Source organism: Gopherus evgoodei, chromosome 5 (genome assembly GCF_007399415.2).
Source record: "Gopherus evgoodei ecotype Sinaloan lineage chromosome 5, rGopEvg1_v1.p, whole genome shotgun sequence".
NCBI classification, from domain to species: domain Eukaryota; kingdom Metazoa; phylum Chordata; order Testudines; family Testudinidae; genus Gopherus; species Gopherus evgoodei.
In genome coordinates, this window is record NC_044326.1 from 135350518 (window position 1) to 135369305 (window position 18788).

The window sequence follows — 18788 nt, forward strand, 5'->3', positions numbered from 1 at the left end:
CGTGCTGCCTTTGGCACGCCTGCCATAGGTTGCCTACCCCTGGACTAGCATGTTTAGTTATGTCCCTGAAAAATGTGTGAGGAGTATTCACTCAAACTAAACTCTCAAGATAGACCTAAGAAGAGTTCTCTGTGGCTCGAAAGCTTGTCTCTCACCAACAGAAGTTAGTCCGATGAAAGATATTACCTAACCTGACCCACCTCCGTTTCTCTAAGAGACAGCAAATCACGTGGCCTAAGAATATGTGTATCTGTCAAGATGCGTGTCCTTCTTGGGCAACTACACAGCTAAGTTATAGGGGTATCTCTCAATTTTCTTATCAAAATCCAAGGCTCACCGCTGGGCAGGTTATTCTTAGTTCTGACTGGGAGCTACATCTTGATTAAATCCATTCCTGCAATTGCTACAGCCATGTTGGGAAAGAAGAGCATAAAGAAGAGCTTTGATCAAAAGTAACAAGGAAAGAACACTCTTGAGTCCAGGCACATTTCTTATTGCCATTCGGTCACTATCTATCCTTTTGATGAGGCCTCGACAAGCAGTCCAGGGATAATACAATGACTCTTATTTTCTAGAAACCTTCCTGTGCTACTTAGGGAGTGAAACTGACACATTCATTGAAGTGGTTCTGGCACCTGCTCTCTCAAAGATGGAAATAGCAAGTTTCCGATAGAACGAAATACCTAGTACATGATGCATCAACTTCAGAAACACTGATGACTGCAAAATAACCTTTTCCCTTGGTCTCCACTGCTAAAGCTAATTGCTGTTCATGTGAAATATCTGTTGATCCCAGCAAACACAAATGGATTTTTTTAAATGATAAATTGATGATTTTATGTAAAAATAATTTTTTTTCTAGTGGGAAAATCCCAGGTGCTTGCAGAAATGCCATCATACTGTATAAAAATATCAAGATAGCTATAGATCCATAAAAGGAAACAAACCTGAAATTTTGCATAAATTGTCGAAACTTGCTGGCTCTCTTGGCTAATGGAACTACAATGTTAATGAGCGTGCTGGCCATGTTGAGGTTCTCATTCTTCACTTTCATGATGGGACCAAATGGTCTGAATAAAACGATTCGTCTGAATTTGTGCGGTCTGTCTCCTTTGAAAGTAAGCTCATACAACGTGCCTTTGTCTTTTTCTGTTCGGTACATGCCTGTTAGAAGAGTATGAAAGAAGGAAAACATTAGCATGAAACTGGATTTCCCAGGAAGAAGTTGTAATATTAGGTGGCTTTTGTGACTTAGACTTAGCAGTAAATAAACGAGACAAAAAATCAGTTTGTGCACCAGCTCTTCCATAGTTTGAACCAGAACTCAAAATCTGACAGGGGACAGTCCCAGGTTTTAGGAAGATGACTTTTGTATCTCCCATAAAAATCCACCCAGATTACAAGTCTCTGAGAATTACCATTTGCACATCCACAGTAGAACTTGTTAGATGCCTGCTCCTTAATTTTCAGGATGTTCCAAATGCACACGGCTGCCAGCCATCCCCGAAAACACTGGGTCCACAGGGATGGAAAAGGCAGGAGGATTTGGGAAAAGGAGCTCTCCCCACACATTTGATTCATCCAGTCCCCAGAGAAGCAGGTTCTGGATACTGACAAGTATCTGAAGCAACATTACCAGGTTTCCCCCACTCTGGAGAGTTTTTATTCGGCACAGATGAAAAATCCTGTACAGAAAGTGTCCAAGGTCCTGGTAGACACCATCTTCTTATTAAATTGTGAAACCAGGGAGTGAGAAAGTGACTATGGTGAGCTCTCATTTTTGAGATGCTCTCTAGAGACGTGGAAGGTTTATCCCGCCAGGGTAGTAATGTCCATTGGGTTTGCGAGGATGTTACAGAACCCTGCCCTTTGCTTGGGATGCTCACTGAGGGGATTTCACCCTGGTAAGCAAAGTGACCAAGCATGTCATCATGAAGACCCCCTTGTTGCCACACAGCTGCAGCGATCACCACTTTGGCTTCTGAAACCATCCATGGTGCATATACCTGGCTGCACTGGAGTGCAAGGAACCAGCTGTGAATCTGAGACATCTCTGGTATGACTGAGCTGGTATGACAGTAATGACCTTCAAACCAATGGAGGCCAGGAAATCTCTGGGTGTGGACAGGTGCCAGAATTGATTTCAGGGACTCTTTCTTGAGGCTAATTCAAAAACTGTTTGAGCCACTTTAGATCTAGGATAAACCTAAAACACCCAGTTTTCCTTGGGGCTAGGAAGTACTTTCAAGACTGATTATGGCTGAGATATTCAAAGAAGCCTAGGGGAGTTGGAAGCCCAAGTCCCATTGAAATGCAACCAAAGCTGGGTGTATTATATCCTTAGGCTTCTTGGAAAATTCCAGTTTATTTGTATTGTAGTAGGCCTTCAACTCTTTGGCTGGAGTAGGGAAAAAAGTATTTTTCTGCCAGGATTGTTTCAGGCTCAAAGGCAGAGTGTCCCCGAATTGCTTAGGTCCCTTGAAGGGATAGTCCAGAAGCTAGAGTTTGGTAGGTGGTCACATCCCATGAGTGAACGTAGACAGGTCTGGACGGGGGCTCTGTGGGTTTAGCCCCTATATGGATGGAGCCTTGGGCCTTGTCACTGAGACTGTTAATGGCCTGGACACGTCAGGACAGGTTCCTGTGGATGAGTTGGGTGGGTCTCCATATACCACTGGGGGGCGTTAGTTGCATTGCTTTGCTGTAGTGAATTTCTTCTCTTTACACCATACACTGGGGCATGTAGCACCAAACTCATGAAGCTGGAGTGTAATTTTTGCTGAACCACAAGGTGGCACTGCTGAACTTATTCCTCACCTGAGTTGTCTCAATAAACCACTACGTATGGTGCCAAAGCACCTGTCTCGTTCCTAACAGCATCCGAATATCATATGGCAATTTCCCAATGCTCAGGGTGTATTATTAGGTTCCTGCAGGCAAGTTATTTTTTATGTACTTAATGGGTGAAATTCAGCCTGTGCCGAGGAGCCAGCACAAAACCAATGCACCACTCAAAGGCCTGTTTCAAGGACTTGTGGGCTGTAGGTGGCCCACGGGCCTCAGAATTCATCCATTGAGAATGACACCCCCACCCCTACATTGGGTGTTTGAGCAAACCACTTTGTCCTACCCAGGTTTATGGCGTTTCAATTATTCTCTCTCAGACCCACTTCTTACATTCACTTTGAAAGCTGCAACAAATATTGTAGCAATTATAAGAGTATAGTTGGATTTCTCTGCCTCTCTCACAGGAACTCCAGGGGCTAGCAGAATGCACACTTAAATGCAGGTCTGCAAGAAATCAAGGAAAAGGGGTTTCCTTCTTTTTTGATTTTGGTATGAATGACCTTATCCAAATTACCATTTCTTAGCACTCTTTGTTTTCTGTCTCCTAGCCAACGTCTGATCCAGAACAAATGGTATTTTTGCCTCTCGCCCCCATGGTTACTTAGTTTCCTTGATACCCTCTTGTGAGAGACTTTGTCACAGTTTTTTAAAAAGCCCTAATAAATGATGGTAGCTGCTTGTCCTTTATCTCTGATTTTATGGACATGTTCAGAGAATTCTAATAGATTAGAGAGGCATGATTTTCTGTGGCAGGCGCTGCGCTGGGTTATCCCCACTGTATCATCATCATTGTCTAGGTGTTTTATCAATGTATTTTTAATTATAATCGCAGCTAGTTTACTAGGTACAAAAGAATGATTTACTGGCCTATAATACCCTAGATCACCCCAGACCCTTTTTAGAAATAAAAGAGTTTCAGCATTTGCTCCCCTCCAGGGTAGTAGCTGATTTCAATGAGAAGTTCCATGTTTTTTTAACAGCTCAGCCACTTTATTAAGTTAATCATTTCAAGGTGAGTTTTGATCTATAAAGTCTTGTATAGTTTGGACTCTGGATATCTTAGAAACTGCCTCTGTTCTCTCTCAGTGCTTTAGCTGACCAGCTGAGATCACCTGAATGGCTTTAATTTATAGTTCTTGAATATATATGTCTGGGGGGTGGGATTCACGTAGAATCAATGGAGGTTCTGTGGCTTTGGAATTTCCTTCCTCCCTTATTCTGATGCACTTTGTTGATGTTTTGAGTATGCTGCAAGGTGCATCTATTTATTTAGGCTTTTTCTGAAGGGATGGCTTGAGAAAGAAGGCTTTAATTAGGAATCAGAAGGAAGGTGGTCCTTTAGTGTCTGTTTTTTTTTCTTTAGTTTTTAAACATTATGTTAATTTAATTAGTTTCTTTTTTAAATCTTGACTGTATATCTAGTGAGATGCTGATAGCACATTGCATACATTTGAAAAATAGATACTTCTAATAGAAAAGAAGGCTGAAATTGGATCGTTTAATACAATGTAGCCATCCTGCTATTTGTTTTCCTTGGATAAGCAGTTCACTAATATGGAAGGAAGGGTGCTTTATCATGCAACTAGATGTCAATTTTCATATCTCATTATTGTTGTTGTTTATGACTTGTATTACAGTAGAACTTACAGGCCCCAACAGAGACCAGGGCCCCATTGTGTTAGGTGCTGTACACAGTAAAACACATCCTGCTATCAAAGAGTTTACAATCCAAGCTTCCCCATCCTGCAAAAATTATGCATGAGTGTAGTTCTGTTGAAGTCAATGGCACTAATCAGAGTATGTTAAATTAAGCCCATAAATAGATGAAGGAAATATTATTCCCACTTTATAGCTGGGAAACTGAGTCACAGGGAGATTAAGTAATTTACTCATGGTCACACAGTGGGAAGGCTGGGAGTTGAACCTACCTCTCCTGAGTCACAATCTAGTGATGTAAACATAAGAACACCCTTCTGCTTCAGTACTAAGACTCCTTGAATTCCCTGAGGAATTCCTTCATTGCCATTACCATGCCTAAAATCATCAAAAACCTTTTTAACAAGTTCTGTGACTCAAAAGTGTAGGTCAAGTGGGTTTGAATTTACTGAAAATGAGCTGTGCCTACAAACAAGTACTGCTAAAAGAACATTGCTTTAAAAGTTTCTCCAAGAAAGTGCCGAGTTTTGTCAAACTTAGACAGCAGCTCTGATATCTGAACAGGATAATCCGTTATTTCTGCTGCTGTCAATGCATTAACTAGTTTCAGAATGTCTGCTGGGTTCCAAAGCAGCATGTTTGAGATCTGCCAGAATGCTTGGAGTAATCTGCCAAAGCAAATTAGTCCCAGGTTTTTCAAGACAAAGGATTTGCCACTTTGTTAAAAATAGGGGCTCAGGGAGGAGTCTTGGAAGCCTCATTTGGACTGGACAAATAGGAGCTTGGGGGTGCGGGAAGAGAAACTGAAATCTAATCAGAAACAGATGGGAAGATGAAAAATAAATTGGAATAGTGGGTTGTGAGAAGCTAGGACCGTGAAGAAAAATATCAGAGTTTATGTGAACTAACTGTGCAGACACGCTGTGGAAGTGGAAGGGACCTGCTCTCTGTACTGCAGCTCAGACAAACTTGCTTTCGTTATAATAGCTAACAGTCAGGGTGCTGCCTTCCAGGGCTAATACAATCACAGAATCCTAACAAAATAACTTCAGCGCAAGAAAGTTACACCCCCAGTTCAGCAAAGCACTTAAAAATGGGCTTAGGCCCTACTGATGTCAATGGAAACATACTGTACTTGGCTTTAGTTTTCTCTGGACCTAAGCTTACTCCTCTTTTATTGTTGCGTGCCCTTGGAGCCATAACTGGGTTTGTTGTAGCTTACATTTCTCCCTACAATCTCAAATGTTTTCAGAACTTATATTAACCTTACATATGTTCTTCCTCACACGTTCCCTCGACTCAGTGCTAGTCAGAGAAGATTCCACTCCCTTCAGGCAGAAACTCATTCCTTTATAAGAGCCCCAGAGTGTTTGTGATGCATTTTCACTAGCTCACCCTGCCTTCTCACCTGTTCTAGAGTGAGCGCAGATGTTAATCAGACTTGCTGGAGACTTTCTTGTTTAAAATCCCAACTACTAGACAATCACTCATGTCCTTTCTCCCTGAGGACAAAGTCACAATGCATTCAGCAAGTGCATTTTTAAGGGGTTCTGGGCTTTTTGTGGGTCTCTGCCCTCTTTAATAAAAGCATGGCCATTGAGTTAGTACTACTTCTTTTGGACCAAAGTGCTCACACTGTTTTAGGATGGTGTCATAGCTATTCTTAGCTACTTCCTTCAGGAAGGTGAATGATTTATAAATATTTTCAGTTTCCACTACCCACTGTGCAAATTAACAAGCTGACCCTGAATTTTGCCCTGCCCTACTGAGCAACAGGTTTCTCATTAACGCATATTGGCTGGACTCACTATGGCCTTATGGGAAGATGCCTTTGCATGCTTATGCTACACACATTAAAGGTTTATGATCCATATGGTAATTTTCACTGTCACGTCTTAGCACTCCAAAACATGGCAGAAAACCAATGAACACAACAGAAAAAGATAGAGAATTGTAACAAGCAGACAACATGAGTCTCCGTGTGAAATGATGAAGATAGCAGACAGCAACTACAAAGGCTAAATTACCAACAGACGAGAGGAGGTATGGTTCTCTTTAATTTTTGAACAAGAAAAATGGAAAATTCCAACCGCTGCCAAATATCACTACTGAAGTCAAACTGTCTGGACTTTTGGAAAGTATTCTCGGGCTACAGTGAAGCGGCAGAGAAGGAGTTTAACTCCGAAACACCAGGAAGTAGTGTGGCATGCAGATTCCAAACACAAGTGGTTCTGTCTAGGAACTGAGGAGGAGGCGGCTGTACTAATTTATTTGAAAACATCCAAACCACGCAGCAGAAACATTTCCATCAAACGTTTTAATTTAATGAGCTGCTTGGACAAACTCTCTCCTTCAGTAACAGCACGTGAAAGATGAATGAGAAGAGAGGGAATGAACCGAGAGAGCCATCCTGATGAAGTTATCACCTTTCACCACACAAGGCAAGCGATTGCTGTAAATCATTGATTGGGTTCTGTGTGGCCAACAAAGGTGACAGATACCAGCTGTAAAAACAGCTCCCAAGAGTCCAGGTTTCTTTAGATCGTCTGATGTGTCATTAAGGCCCAGATTCAGCAAAGTGTCTAAATCAGTAGGATTCAAGCATGTGCTTTGCTGAATCTGGGCCTACATAACCAAGAGAAAGTCAAGGGGTGAGACTCTGGCCCTACTGAAACAAATGGCAAAATGCCCACTGACTTCAATGGGGGACAGGACTTTCTCCATGGCATCAAGAGGCCCGAGCACAAGAGTCAGACTCAGGAACCCCTGAATTCTAATCCTGGATCTGACACCAATTCACCCTGCCACCTTGGACACGTTGAACTATCTGCCTCCATTTGCCCTGCTGTCAGGCAGGGAAAAGAACCCTTTCTATGCTGCTACAGAGTGCTAAGATGGTTCGTTCCTTGGTGGTTTTGAAGCAGTTTGAAGACAAAAAGCATTAAATGTCATTATCAATACAATAGTGGGCCAGATTCACTCAGGGCCGCCTAGAGGATTCAGGGGGCCTGGGGCAAAGCAATTTCAGGGGCCCCTGCCATAAAAAAAAGTTGTAATACTATAGAATACTATATTCTTATGGGGGCCTGGAGAAAATTGTCCCACTTGCACCCCCCTCTGGGCAGCCCTGGATTCACTGGCAGGTTCCAGCTGCTTTGAACTGCTCCAGAGACACAAAGCAGCTATAAACCTGGCTTAACTGGCCACGTAAACCCTGTTCACCCCTGCTTTGTTCAGCCAGAGTGGCACGGAGCAGCAAGAACATACAGGCGAATGAATCTAGCTGGTTACTGACATCTCCTGTGGGCTGCAGCACAGCACTCTAATCGGCACTTGAAATGGAAAAGTGGCACACCAGGTCCCCTCCCCTGCCCCCTTTAAGAGATACAGGGACATTGATTTTTGGGCAGCGTGAATTTTGGGCAGCATTTTTTCATTCTTGAAGGATGGGAAAAAAGAGAGAGAGATCAGGGACTTTCCAAGTAGTTCTGCACACAAATATGCTCCTCAGTCAGCCCTGAGTGCTTCATTTGTGCAGTTAAGCCAGGCCCCAGAACTAACCTGGAGCAGTGATTTGGTGCTGGAAATGCAAGCTAACATGCTATTGTCTTGCTAGGAAGCAGGAAGAAGTGGGTTTTTTCACCCCTGGGCTCCTGCCACTGAGAAATGGCGTGGCCAATGGGCTCATTCATGGCTTAGCTAGGCCAATGAATGATGCTACCAGTACAGTAGCTCCTGTTACTTGCTGTGGGTTTAAGTCTGCTCTGCCCTTCTGCCGCCCTGCCATGTGGCAGAGGGAGCCTTGCACAGCCTGCAGAGAGGCCAAGCAAACTGGTACCAACCAAACATGACACTGCCCAAAGGGGGGAAATCCACCTCTGAGCAGGGAGCCAGCACAAGGCCTAGACCCGGCTGAGTCTCACTTACACGTTACACCCCTACACCTGGCCCTGGCCCTCTGGGGTGACTTCAGGGAGCCAGTGGCCTTGTACCATTGCTCTGCCTAGCACGATGGGGTCCTGGCCAGGGCTGGGATTCTTGGGTGCTCTGGTAATACAAATAAATAATCAATAATCATTACTAATCATCTTCCCCTCTCCAATAGAGAGGCAGTTCCCCTGCAGCTTTAGCATGCTCTGGAATTTAAGGTAACCACTGATATGCCATAAATAAGCCAGTCAACTGATCCTCAGCAGGCATCAGTGGAGCTGCACCTGTTCACATTAGCAGAGACTCTGGCCTGGATCATCTCTAGTAGCCAGTCTGAATTTTTATACCGATAGTGGGTTTGGGCCAAACAGTTTCATGACATTTTGTTCTAGACATCGCACTCCAGCGAGCACGGGTATAAATAGCACTGTAAACCATGAGCTGTGGCTTACGTGAGCAGAGCAGGGTAGAGCAGAGTGCCCTACGTGCCTGAACCCCGGGGCATATATCCTGTACAATGCTCTACACGCCCAAACAGTGCCTCCCACAGCTACATTGCAATTCTTAGCAGCGTAGCATCTCACTGCCTCTCCGCTGCTGGAGCCTTTCCCTGTTGCAATGAGAGACTCTGGCAGTGAGAGACTGGGGAAAGGCAGTGCAGAAAGACTTAGGCAGTGGGGAACAGCCCCAGTAGTGGGGAAAGGCTCCAGTAGTAGGGAGGCAGTGGTGAAAGGCTCTGGCAGTGGGGAGGCAGCTGGGAAAATAACAACTGACCAATGACTAAAGCAGAGACAGTTTGCCTCCACCACCCCAGAGAATGTGTTAGCCCTGCCTTTGTTAATCGAGATCAGATGAAGAAAACATCCCTTAGTACCCAAAGGCTGTAGGGTTCATAAGCTATTCGACCGAGAGGCAGGGATCCCACAAAGGTGCTCTTGAATCTGCATTCCTGTCCTGCAAGATGCAGGGACAGAGGGGTCCTGCTGGAAAAGGCAGGCATGTAGCACTCTCGCCAAATGTCAGCTAGAAGCCTGCAGCCGAACTACCAGAAGAGCAAGGAGATAAATTTCCTCCTTTATCTTACATTCAGCTGGATTAATTAGCCATGCATCTTAAATCTCCTTTACAGCTACTGGCATCAAAGAGAAAAAGGGGAATGCAGGCGCACAAATGAAGTGAATCCAGGGCTACTATATTACCAGTGTTGAGGTTGCTTTCTAGCACTGCCAACTCTTCCTTTTTCTACCATGCCTCTCTGTCAACATAACATGCAGTGACACTCAGCTGGCTGCAACACAGCCCAGAGCACCGATACAGATCCTTGCCAGGTGTGACTTCCTGTTCTGAGATATGCTGTGCTCTCCGGCAGGTTTTCCAATCGGGTTTGTGCACCATGGCACAGGCACTGCTCTACATGTCCCTCCTGTACATTCAGGCATGCTCCAGCAAAGTTCACTGTTAGGGCACACCAGTCTGCTGCTATTTACATCAGTGTAAGGCTGGAATAATTCCACTGACTGCAGAGGGGTGACTCCAGGTTTGTGACAGTGTAGAAGAGACCAGGATTTGGCCCGAAGGAAAGGAGAGCAGGAGTAAAAGCCTTGTTCTGGTTTTCAGTGCAGATGGGACCTACCCAGGACCTCACTTCAGCATGATTCTCAAACCTGATAGATGCCATCTGTATTGGAGAACAGAATGATGCTTCTGCTGGGTCAATGCTGTTGTAAGCAGTTCCCCCAACATGACTATGTTTGTAGTGTAGAGGGGCCTAAAATGCCATCCTAAGATACAGATAGGGATGTAATCAAAAAAGAAAGTTGATGGTCTATTCAAGCAGCATTACTCCAGATGACGGAAAGTCTTCAGCAGAGCACAGATGGAAAGGAGGCTGACAGAGAACCCAAATACCAGCAAGGACATCTGTATGTTTACATGTGCTGTGTGTTAATGTCTGCTGCATGCAGATACTGCAACTGCAAAATTTGGTTGGACCTCTATATAATATCAAACAACACCTATAGAGCCCAGTCAGTTCTAGTAATGGACAGGTCTTGTCATGCTAGCTGGATCCGACTCCGAAGGTAAGCAGTATAGATCCTAGAGATCAAGTCACAGCTGCATAGGCCACACCCTAGTTTTAAATGACCCTAGCAATGTAATGGCAGGGGAATGGACTTGGCACATTAGCCATAGATCTTTTATTTGACTTCAGGGCCCTTCTATAAAACCATGAATGGGTGGAAAAATGAACAGAGTAGTGTTGTTTACCCTTTCCAACAATACAAAAGCCAAGGCTCACCCAATGAAATTAAAAGGCAGTAGGTTTAATACAAATGAGTGGAACTACTTTTCTACACAATGTACAATTAACCTGTTGAACCTGTTGCCAGGGGATGTTGTGAAGGCCAAAAGTATAACTGGGTTCAAAAAAAGAACTAGATAAATTCATGGAGGATGGGCTATTAGCCAAGATGGTCAGAGACACAACTCCATGCTTGGGGTGACCCCAAACCTCTGCCTGCTCAAAGCCTAGAGGGGGAAGACAGGTGGATCACTCCAACTGTCCTGTTCTGAACACTCCCTCTGAAGCTCTGGTACAGGCCCCTTTTGGAGACAGGAAACTGGTCTCACTTAGTATGGCAAGTCTGACATTCACAGCTCTGTCCCTTACTACTCAGCTTGCCCTTGTTCATTTTCAGGTCACCCTATAGCTCCATAATTGACATGACACTCAACCACGACTTGGCTGCTTCTCCGTTCCTTCCTGCACACTGTCCCCCACGTGTGGAACACCCTGCCCAGACTCATCTATATGGCTGCTACCCTCTCCTCTGACCCCTACAACAAGAAGAACTTGAGAGGCAGTTGAGGAAAGCAGATAGGTTTTATTACTTATCTTCATTTGCATTGTAAACAAAGGCTGGGATTTTCAAAGGAGACCAGGGGCATTAGGGGCCTAGCTCCATGGGAGATGGGTGCCTAACTCCCTTAGACTCCTTTGAACATCTCAAAGTCAATATCATTTTTTGTACTTGATCATAATCAGCATCCATATGTCACATTCCTCTAGCTGAATGGAACTGCGTCAGGGCAGGGAGCATATTTAGCTAGCTCTTTCTGCAGCAGCTAAGTAGCAACAATGTGTCCTTGATCCTGATTGAGCTCCTGGCCACTTCCAAAAAACAAACAACAAGTGTGTTCATCACAAAACTTCTGCCACCAGAACAGGCACCCTTGTTGGCAAAGTCAGCAAAGAGGCCCAAGACCGAATGGGTGGAGACATTCAGACAAATGCACCATGAAATTCAGCTAACCATGGCACCATTCGCTTTCAATACTCACTGTGACACTGCACACCCTGTTCTTCACGGTGGTATTATTATGATATGATTAAGACATTGTTATGATGTATTTTATGCAAGATAAAATGTGACATGTGAGAGACGTCATTGGAAAAGTTACAATTTGTTGAATACGATTATCCTATTCGTATGCATGTATCTTTTTTTTTTAATCCAAAGTTAGGAATATTGACTGTGTATCTGTATTACAAATGTGTTTACATCTGGGAAACACCCACTAGACAAGATGCTTTTGTTTTGAATAGTGACATCATCCTGGTTCTTCACAGATGCCTCCACCCAAGAAAACTCCTAGAAACACCCAAGGAACAAGGACTGAACTGAGGGAAGTGTTGGAATCAGGTTAAAGGGATTTTTAGCCTGTGAATGGAACACCTGAGGATTCCAAGCTGTGGGCTAGTGCAGCAACTTGCCCCTTCAGAATCTGCAGCCTGCTTGTATCATCACTTAGGGTGAGAATTTGTTATTCAAATCCAATCTCTGTAGTATATTAAGCTTAGTTTGTATGTTTGTTTATTTGCTAGGTAATCTGCTTTGATGTGTTTGCTATCCCTTATAGTCACTTAAATCTATCTTTTGTAGTTCATAAACTTGTTTTTGCTTTGTCTAAAACCAGTGTGTGGGAGTCATAATTCGGGGCAGAAAGATGTTGTATTTTCTTCTCCACATTGAGGGAGGGGGGGAATTTCATGAGCTTACACTGTACAGTTCCCTGTGCTGCGCAACATGGTATAGTTTTGGGTTTATACTCCAGAGGGGGTGCATGCCTGGGTAGCTGGGAAGTTCCCGAGCTGGAGCCTTCCCATGAAGGGCTGATCACAGCATCTGCATGTAACTGCAGCTGAGTGTGCCCCTACCTGTATGTGTGCTGGTGAAAGTGCAGGCTGGTCACAACAATACAGTATAAAGGGAGCCCAGGCTGGTGGGTCAGGGGGGCTCAGTGGTACCCTGGTTCCAGGTGGCACTCTGGGGGGAAACTGTCACAGTCACCATCTCAAATTGATGAGTAAAAAGCTGGTTTTAATTGCCAGCCCTGAAAACTCAACCTGGGATCTAAGGGCTAAGCTAAGGCATTGGTGCACCTTGGTCCCTCCTATTCTCTGCCTGTGCCACACAATAGTTTAGTCTCCTGGGGGCTGTAATGCTTTGGTCTGATTTTCAGTTGTTGGGTTTGCTGTTTGGGTGTTGGTGGCCGCCTGTGATGTACAGAAGGCCAAGCTGGATGATCTGGTGGTCCCTCCTGGCCTTAAACTCTGAAATTTAGCTATCAATTCTGTTATTGATTATGTAAAGCCAGGAGTGAGTCCAGCTCACTCACCCTTGCTGCACTGGCTCTGAGGTGCTAGCAGGAGTAAAAGCCTGGGAATACACACAGACAGCAGATCTGTGATGGTGGGTGGGGGGAGAAGGTGCAATTTTTATAAGTCACCTTTCAGAGTAGAAACGCCCTTTACATTACCCCTGATCTCTAGAGGTAGCCCTTCAGGTCAGGGGTGAGGCACTTTGGCTGGGGATAGCCCTGGGAAGCTGTAGCTGAAGCTGCCTGAACTGTGTGTGTTCTGTGGATAGACAGAGGATGGACAGACACCCAGATGGCAACACCAGAGACCTTCACCAGCACCAAACACCCTCATTAACAAGGAGTCCTGTTCCCACAGGTACAAACCTTCTATGAAGTCCGAGGCTGTGTACATGTGATGATTTGCATTGCTGTCACTATCTGGGCTGTTTAAAGTCTCCAGGGCCAACTCAATAGCCTCCGCCAGCTCGTCCCGCTTGTCCTTCCTCACGGGTTTCTCCTCGGGGTGCCGTGTCAGCCCCGTCTCCAGCTGATATACTTTCTGCAGGGTGAAGCTCTCGAACGGCACAGCCGCGTACTCCGTGGGCAACTTGGCGCCGGCGTGCACCTCAGCTCTGTCGATTTGGGAGCGCAGGAACTCCAGCAGGTCGGCAGGGGTCTTCTCTGGGTTGCTGCGCTCCAGCCCTGGACCCAGCGAGTCAGTGTAGTGGTCCTGCAGGCTCTTCAGCTGTTCGCTCCGCTCCTGCAGCTCGTCCTTCAGCTGCGCAATTTGCTTCTTGAGGCTGTTGATGTAATTGCGGTGCTGCTCCTCCCGCTCCTGCAGAATGGCCTGGTACCCCTCCTTTCCTGTTGGGCTGTTGGCCCTGGGGAATGCAAGCTGCTCATCGATGCCCTTCGGCGTACAGGCCAACATGTAGAGGATGGACATGGCAGAGCAGAGCACCACAAGCAGAACGACCATCCGAGGGAGCCAGGGACTCAGCCCTCGCCGAACCATCATCTCTCTGGGGGCAGGTGTGGGTACGTCAGCACCTACATTGCTGTGTGTGTCCAAATAGAGCCCCTAAACAAATGCATGTACGTGCACGAGTGGGTTTGGCAGCTTCCTTCTAAAGTGCATGCTCCGCTCGAGTATCAGTTGCAGCCTCACATATACTTGACAGTGCTAAGAGCCCAGCTGCAAAGGAGAAGCTGTGAGCCGAGTGACACCCGCCATTCCCCACAGTCACTCCCATTGTTATCTTATCAGCTTGCAGTAGTCGGCAAAGGGTGACCTGAAAGACAAGCAACAAAGGCCAGTTATGGATCCATATGCTACATAGTCTGGGCAGTGGTCGAGAAGAGACGAGGGCTGTAAGCGTGCACATGTGCAGTAGCATTTCCTGCTGTGCCTTGTACAGCCCTAAGCAGTGCAGAATGCTGTGAAGTACTTGTCAGCTGTGGACAATGCTAAATCTGTGAGGCGCTAAGGCACTGACCTTGGAAATCGCACACACGTGTGGTATCTTGGGATTCCTCCCCGCCTTCTCTGCAGCATGAGGCATGGATAGGATGACCAGATGTCCTGATTTTATAGGAACAGTCCCCATTTTGGGGTCTTTTTCTTATATAGTCTCCTATTACCCCCATCCCTGTCCCGATTTTTCACATTTGCTGTCTGGTCACCCTAGGCATGGATCGCCTTCTAGGATTATCTGAGCAGGCCTCACCTCATGAGTTCCCTGCCATCCAGGGGCCTCGGGCATTCGCTGCACCTTGGTCTCTCCTGTTCTCTGTCTCCTGAAGACTAAAGTGCTTTATTTTAACCAAAGTCATTGGGCTCAACACAGGGTTAGCTGGGTGAAATGCAATGGCCCAGGATGTGCAGGTCAGAGTAGATGAGCTAATGAGCTCAGGGCCCCTTCTCGCATTAACCTCTATGAAACTTTAGACCAAGGGATGGCAACTTTTCAGAAGTGGTGTGCCGAGTCTTCATTTATTTACTCTAATTTAAGGTTTCGCGTGCCAGTAATACATTTGAACGTTTTTAGATGGTCTCTTTCTATAACTCTATAATATAGAACTAAACTATTGTTGTATGTAAAGTAAATAAGGTTTTTTTAAAGTTTAAGAAGCTTCATTTAAATTAAAATGCAGAGCCCCCCGGACCGGTGACCATGACTCGGGCAGTGTTCTGCCTTCAGCACGTGTGTCATAGGTTGCCTACCCCTGCTTTAGACACACCAAGTAATCCCAGTTAAAGCACACTAGGGAACTCTTACTGCCTGCTAGCAGGGTCTATGTTGGAGGGAGGGATAGCTCAGTGGTTTGAGCATGGGCCCGCTAAACCTAGCGTTGTGAGTTCAACCCTTGAGGGGGCCATTCAGGGATCTGGGGCAAAGAAATAGTTGGGGATTAGTCCTGCTTTGAGCAGGGGGTTGGACTAGATGACCTCCTGAGGTCCCTTCCAATCCTAATCTTTTATGAATCCAACACATTGATGCTGTTCAGCAGTGCACCTTGCTGTGCCATGGAGACAAGCCCACTGACTATGGACAAAAGTTATGGGCCTAAACAGGGGTGGCTCTAGGCATTTTGCCACCCCAAGCACAGCAGGCAGGCTGCCTTCGGTGGCTTCCCTGCGGAGGGTCTGCTGGTCCTGTGGCTTCGGCCTGCGGGAGGTCCTCCAAAGCCGCGGGACCAGCGGACCCTCCACAGGCAAGCTGCCAAAGGGAGCCTGCCTGTCGCCCTAGTGGCGCCGGCAGAGCACCCCCGCAGCTAGCTGCCCCAAGCACGTGCTTGGCGTGCTGGGGCCTGGAGCCGCCCCTGGGCCTAAAAGTCTACTAAATCCTACAAACACTTCAGGAAGCCTGCAGCTGCCAACTCATGACCAGATTTTCAAAAGAGCACAAATTCACATTTTCAAGTCCTCAGCACCCACAATCAGCACCAGATTTCCAAGCAAGCTCTGCTTCCACACAGGTTCCTAATTAAGATTTTCAAAGGAGCTCAGCACTTAGCCAATCCCACTGTGATATGTCTGGCCAGATTTAATGTGCAGGGTACATAGCATTTTCAAACAGCAAGGCTTGCAGCCCCAGTTTCTCTTGTGGCATTCTGCAGTGTCTAAATAAAATTGTCTAAGTAAATAATGGAGGTATCTTTTGATTATTTTGTTCTTTAAAAAAAATAATCCTAGGAAATGCTATACAAAAAATTATGTGAAGAAAAGATTATGGATGGGACTTTCCAGCTCATTCAGTGTTGGCCTAACTCTGCTGCTACTGAAGTATTTTACCATTGACTTCACTGGGAGCAGAGCTGAGAGCTATTGAAAACTCCACTCTACATTTGCATTGCTAAGCTCTCAGAAGTCATGAAATCAGAGTTAGTCTTAATTCTACCCCCTTGCATGTCTGCCTTGTGGTACGGTCTTCAGTTACTTGCAGCTGCATCAGTCTAGCTACAAATATCCCCACAATGACAGGTCCCGAGAAAAATATTTTACTCATGAGAATAATACAACTTCTGGGGCCATTGCTGGGTCTTGACCCAAAGTCAGTTGTAAACAATGGGGTTCTTTCTGTGGACTTCAACGGGCTCTGGATCAGGCCAGTACATATAATGGAGGTAGAGACAGGGAGGTAGGAGCAGACTTTAAGGGACAATGAGTAAAAAGTTGTGGATGCGAGTTTCATAGCTCATAAAGTTTAAGACCAAAAGGGACCATCAGATCATCTAGTCAGGAGGTTCCTAGTCTAACCTCCTGCATATCACAGCCTATAGGTCATTAACTTTCATCCTCATATCTCTATGTTGAACCCAAATAATTTAGTTAGACCAAAACATTTCAGTCCTCAGGAAACTAAACTGTGTGCCGCAGACCGAGAACAGGTGGGCTCAAGGTGCCACCAAGGCCCAAGGTAAAATAGATTAGGTGAGATATGCCCAGAAGATGCCAGAAGGGGATCCATACCCCGTGCCACAGAGGAAGGAGGAAAAAAAAAACCCAAAGGTTCCTGCCAATCTGACCCGAGGGGGTCACCTTAAAGAGCTAGGTACAAACATTCTTCTCTTAAATCATGGAGGAAGAAGCTATCAGTTCAAGATGACTTTAGTCAGCAGGCTGAGTTTATGGACTGTTTGCTCAAGCCATCTCCCACATGATCATTCCTGGATAGAAAGCAGATGGGAAGGTTGTGAAATTGTCTTGCAAGCACAGCCACAAAGAAAATACACAAAAGCTACCTGTAGTATGAACCTTGGCTTCCCATCTCTCTCTTGTCCCTGGTGCCTTGTGCAACAGCAATTCTCCACTGAAATGACTGGCCCTTTAGTTTTTAATCAGTATTTAACAGCTGTGCGGTGTCACTTAGGTGTGTGGGTTTGTTTGCGGGGAAGGTTGTAAAAATACAGCTCTACTTTTTCAGTGACACTGAACTGCTGATAAAATATTTATAAGATTTCCCACAAAATGCCAGTGATTTCCAATGGAGAATTGTTGCAATAGATGAAGATATTCAGAGCAGCACGAAGAGAGCGGAGAGGAGCTTGTGGATCAAACTCTCCTTGCCTTTTCTCAATGATCTTTTCTCAAGAGCCGCTCACCCAGCTCCAGTTAATCCTTCCTTGGTCATAATCATCTCTTCTGTAATTGACTTCCCGTCACTCACACTGAAAATGCACATAGTGTACTAGGTGCTGTCAACATGGTAACACCTCTTCATTCCTTTCACATTTGTCAACTGCCTACCTCTTCAATTTGCCTTTTGTTCTGTGAATGGCTGTAGTGCAGCTGCTTCCTACAGATGTGCTATGAAAGCAGGACTCCTGAAATGCAAGGGAGCTATTCAAAGTGCAGGAATTAATTTGGGCATTTTTAACTCTTGAACGTATGCGGCCAAAGGACTGAAAGAAGGGAGTGGGCAGTGAGGCAAGGGCAGGAAATGGTTGGATGTAGTACATAAAAATCCGCTGTGTACGTATGCTTCACTTCGCACAATCAGTCCATTGACTGCATTGGCATACGCTGAACTTCAGTGAAAGGATTAGTTGTGCTAACAGAGCATAAACCGAAATTACATCTCCATGTCTTAGATAAACACACCGTTTTAGTTCTCAAAGAGGCATCAGGCTAGGGCTTTGGTTGACCCTCCAATACCTATCTATGGCTATGCTTGCTCAAACATACAGCTCTTTGTCTAGGGGGTCCCCTCCTCCCTGGCAGAGCTGGCTTTAGGAAGTGCGGGGCCCAATTCGAACAGTTTCGACGGGGCCCCGGAAGGGATGACTTAAAAAAAAAAACCCACTCATGTAAAACAACACGTGGGGCTTGTACTCACCAGGCGGTGCTCCGAGTCTTCGGCAGCACTTCGGTGGTGGGTCCTTAACTCGCTTCAGGTCTTCAGTGGCACTGAAAGACCCGTCACCAAAGTGCTGCCGAAGACCCGAAGCGCCACCAGGTGAGTAAAAATTAAAAAGGCGCCTCTAGCCAGGGAAGGGATTCTCACTGGGCATGGGGCCCTCTTAGGCGCAGGGCCCAATTCGAGGGAATTGGTGGAATAGGCCTAAAGCCGGCCCTGCTCCCTGGTCTCCTTCTTTTGGATTTTTTAATCTCATTTGTTAGACATCTATCTTTAAATGCACTTCAAGGATACTCTATCATCTGACTGATTTGTTCACTGAACCAGCATTCCAATAGCAAGAGAGAAATG

The 18788-nt window shown here is 45.6% G+C and overlaps 1 protein-coding gene across 3 annotated transcripts in view; it reads right to left on the reverse strand.

Moving 5' to 3' along the window:
- CSGALNACT1 (chondroitin sulfate N-acetylgalactosaminyltransferase 1) overlaps positions 1-18788 on the reverse strand; it is a 101563-nt gene that overhangs the window by 32424 nt on the left and 50351 nt on the right. For all 3 annotated transcript variants that reach the window (XM_030565303.1, XM_030565304.1, XM_030565305.1), the window contains 2 exons: positions 13462-14369; positions 948-1164 (listed from right to left, as the gene is read on the reverse strand). In XM_030565303.1, the coding sequence (XP_030421163.1) occupies positions 948-1164; positions 13462-14095 (851 nt within the window). In that variant the 5' untranslated portion in view covers positions 14096-14369. The remainder of the gene's footprint in view (positions 1-947; positions 1165-13461; positions 14370-18788) is intronic.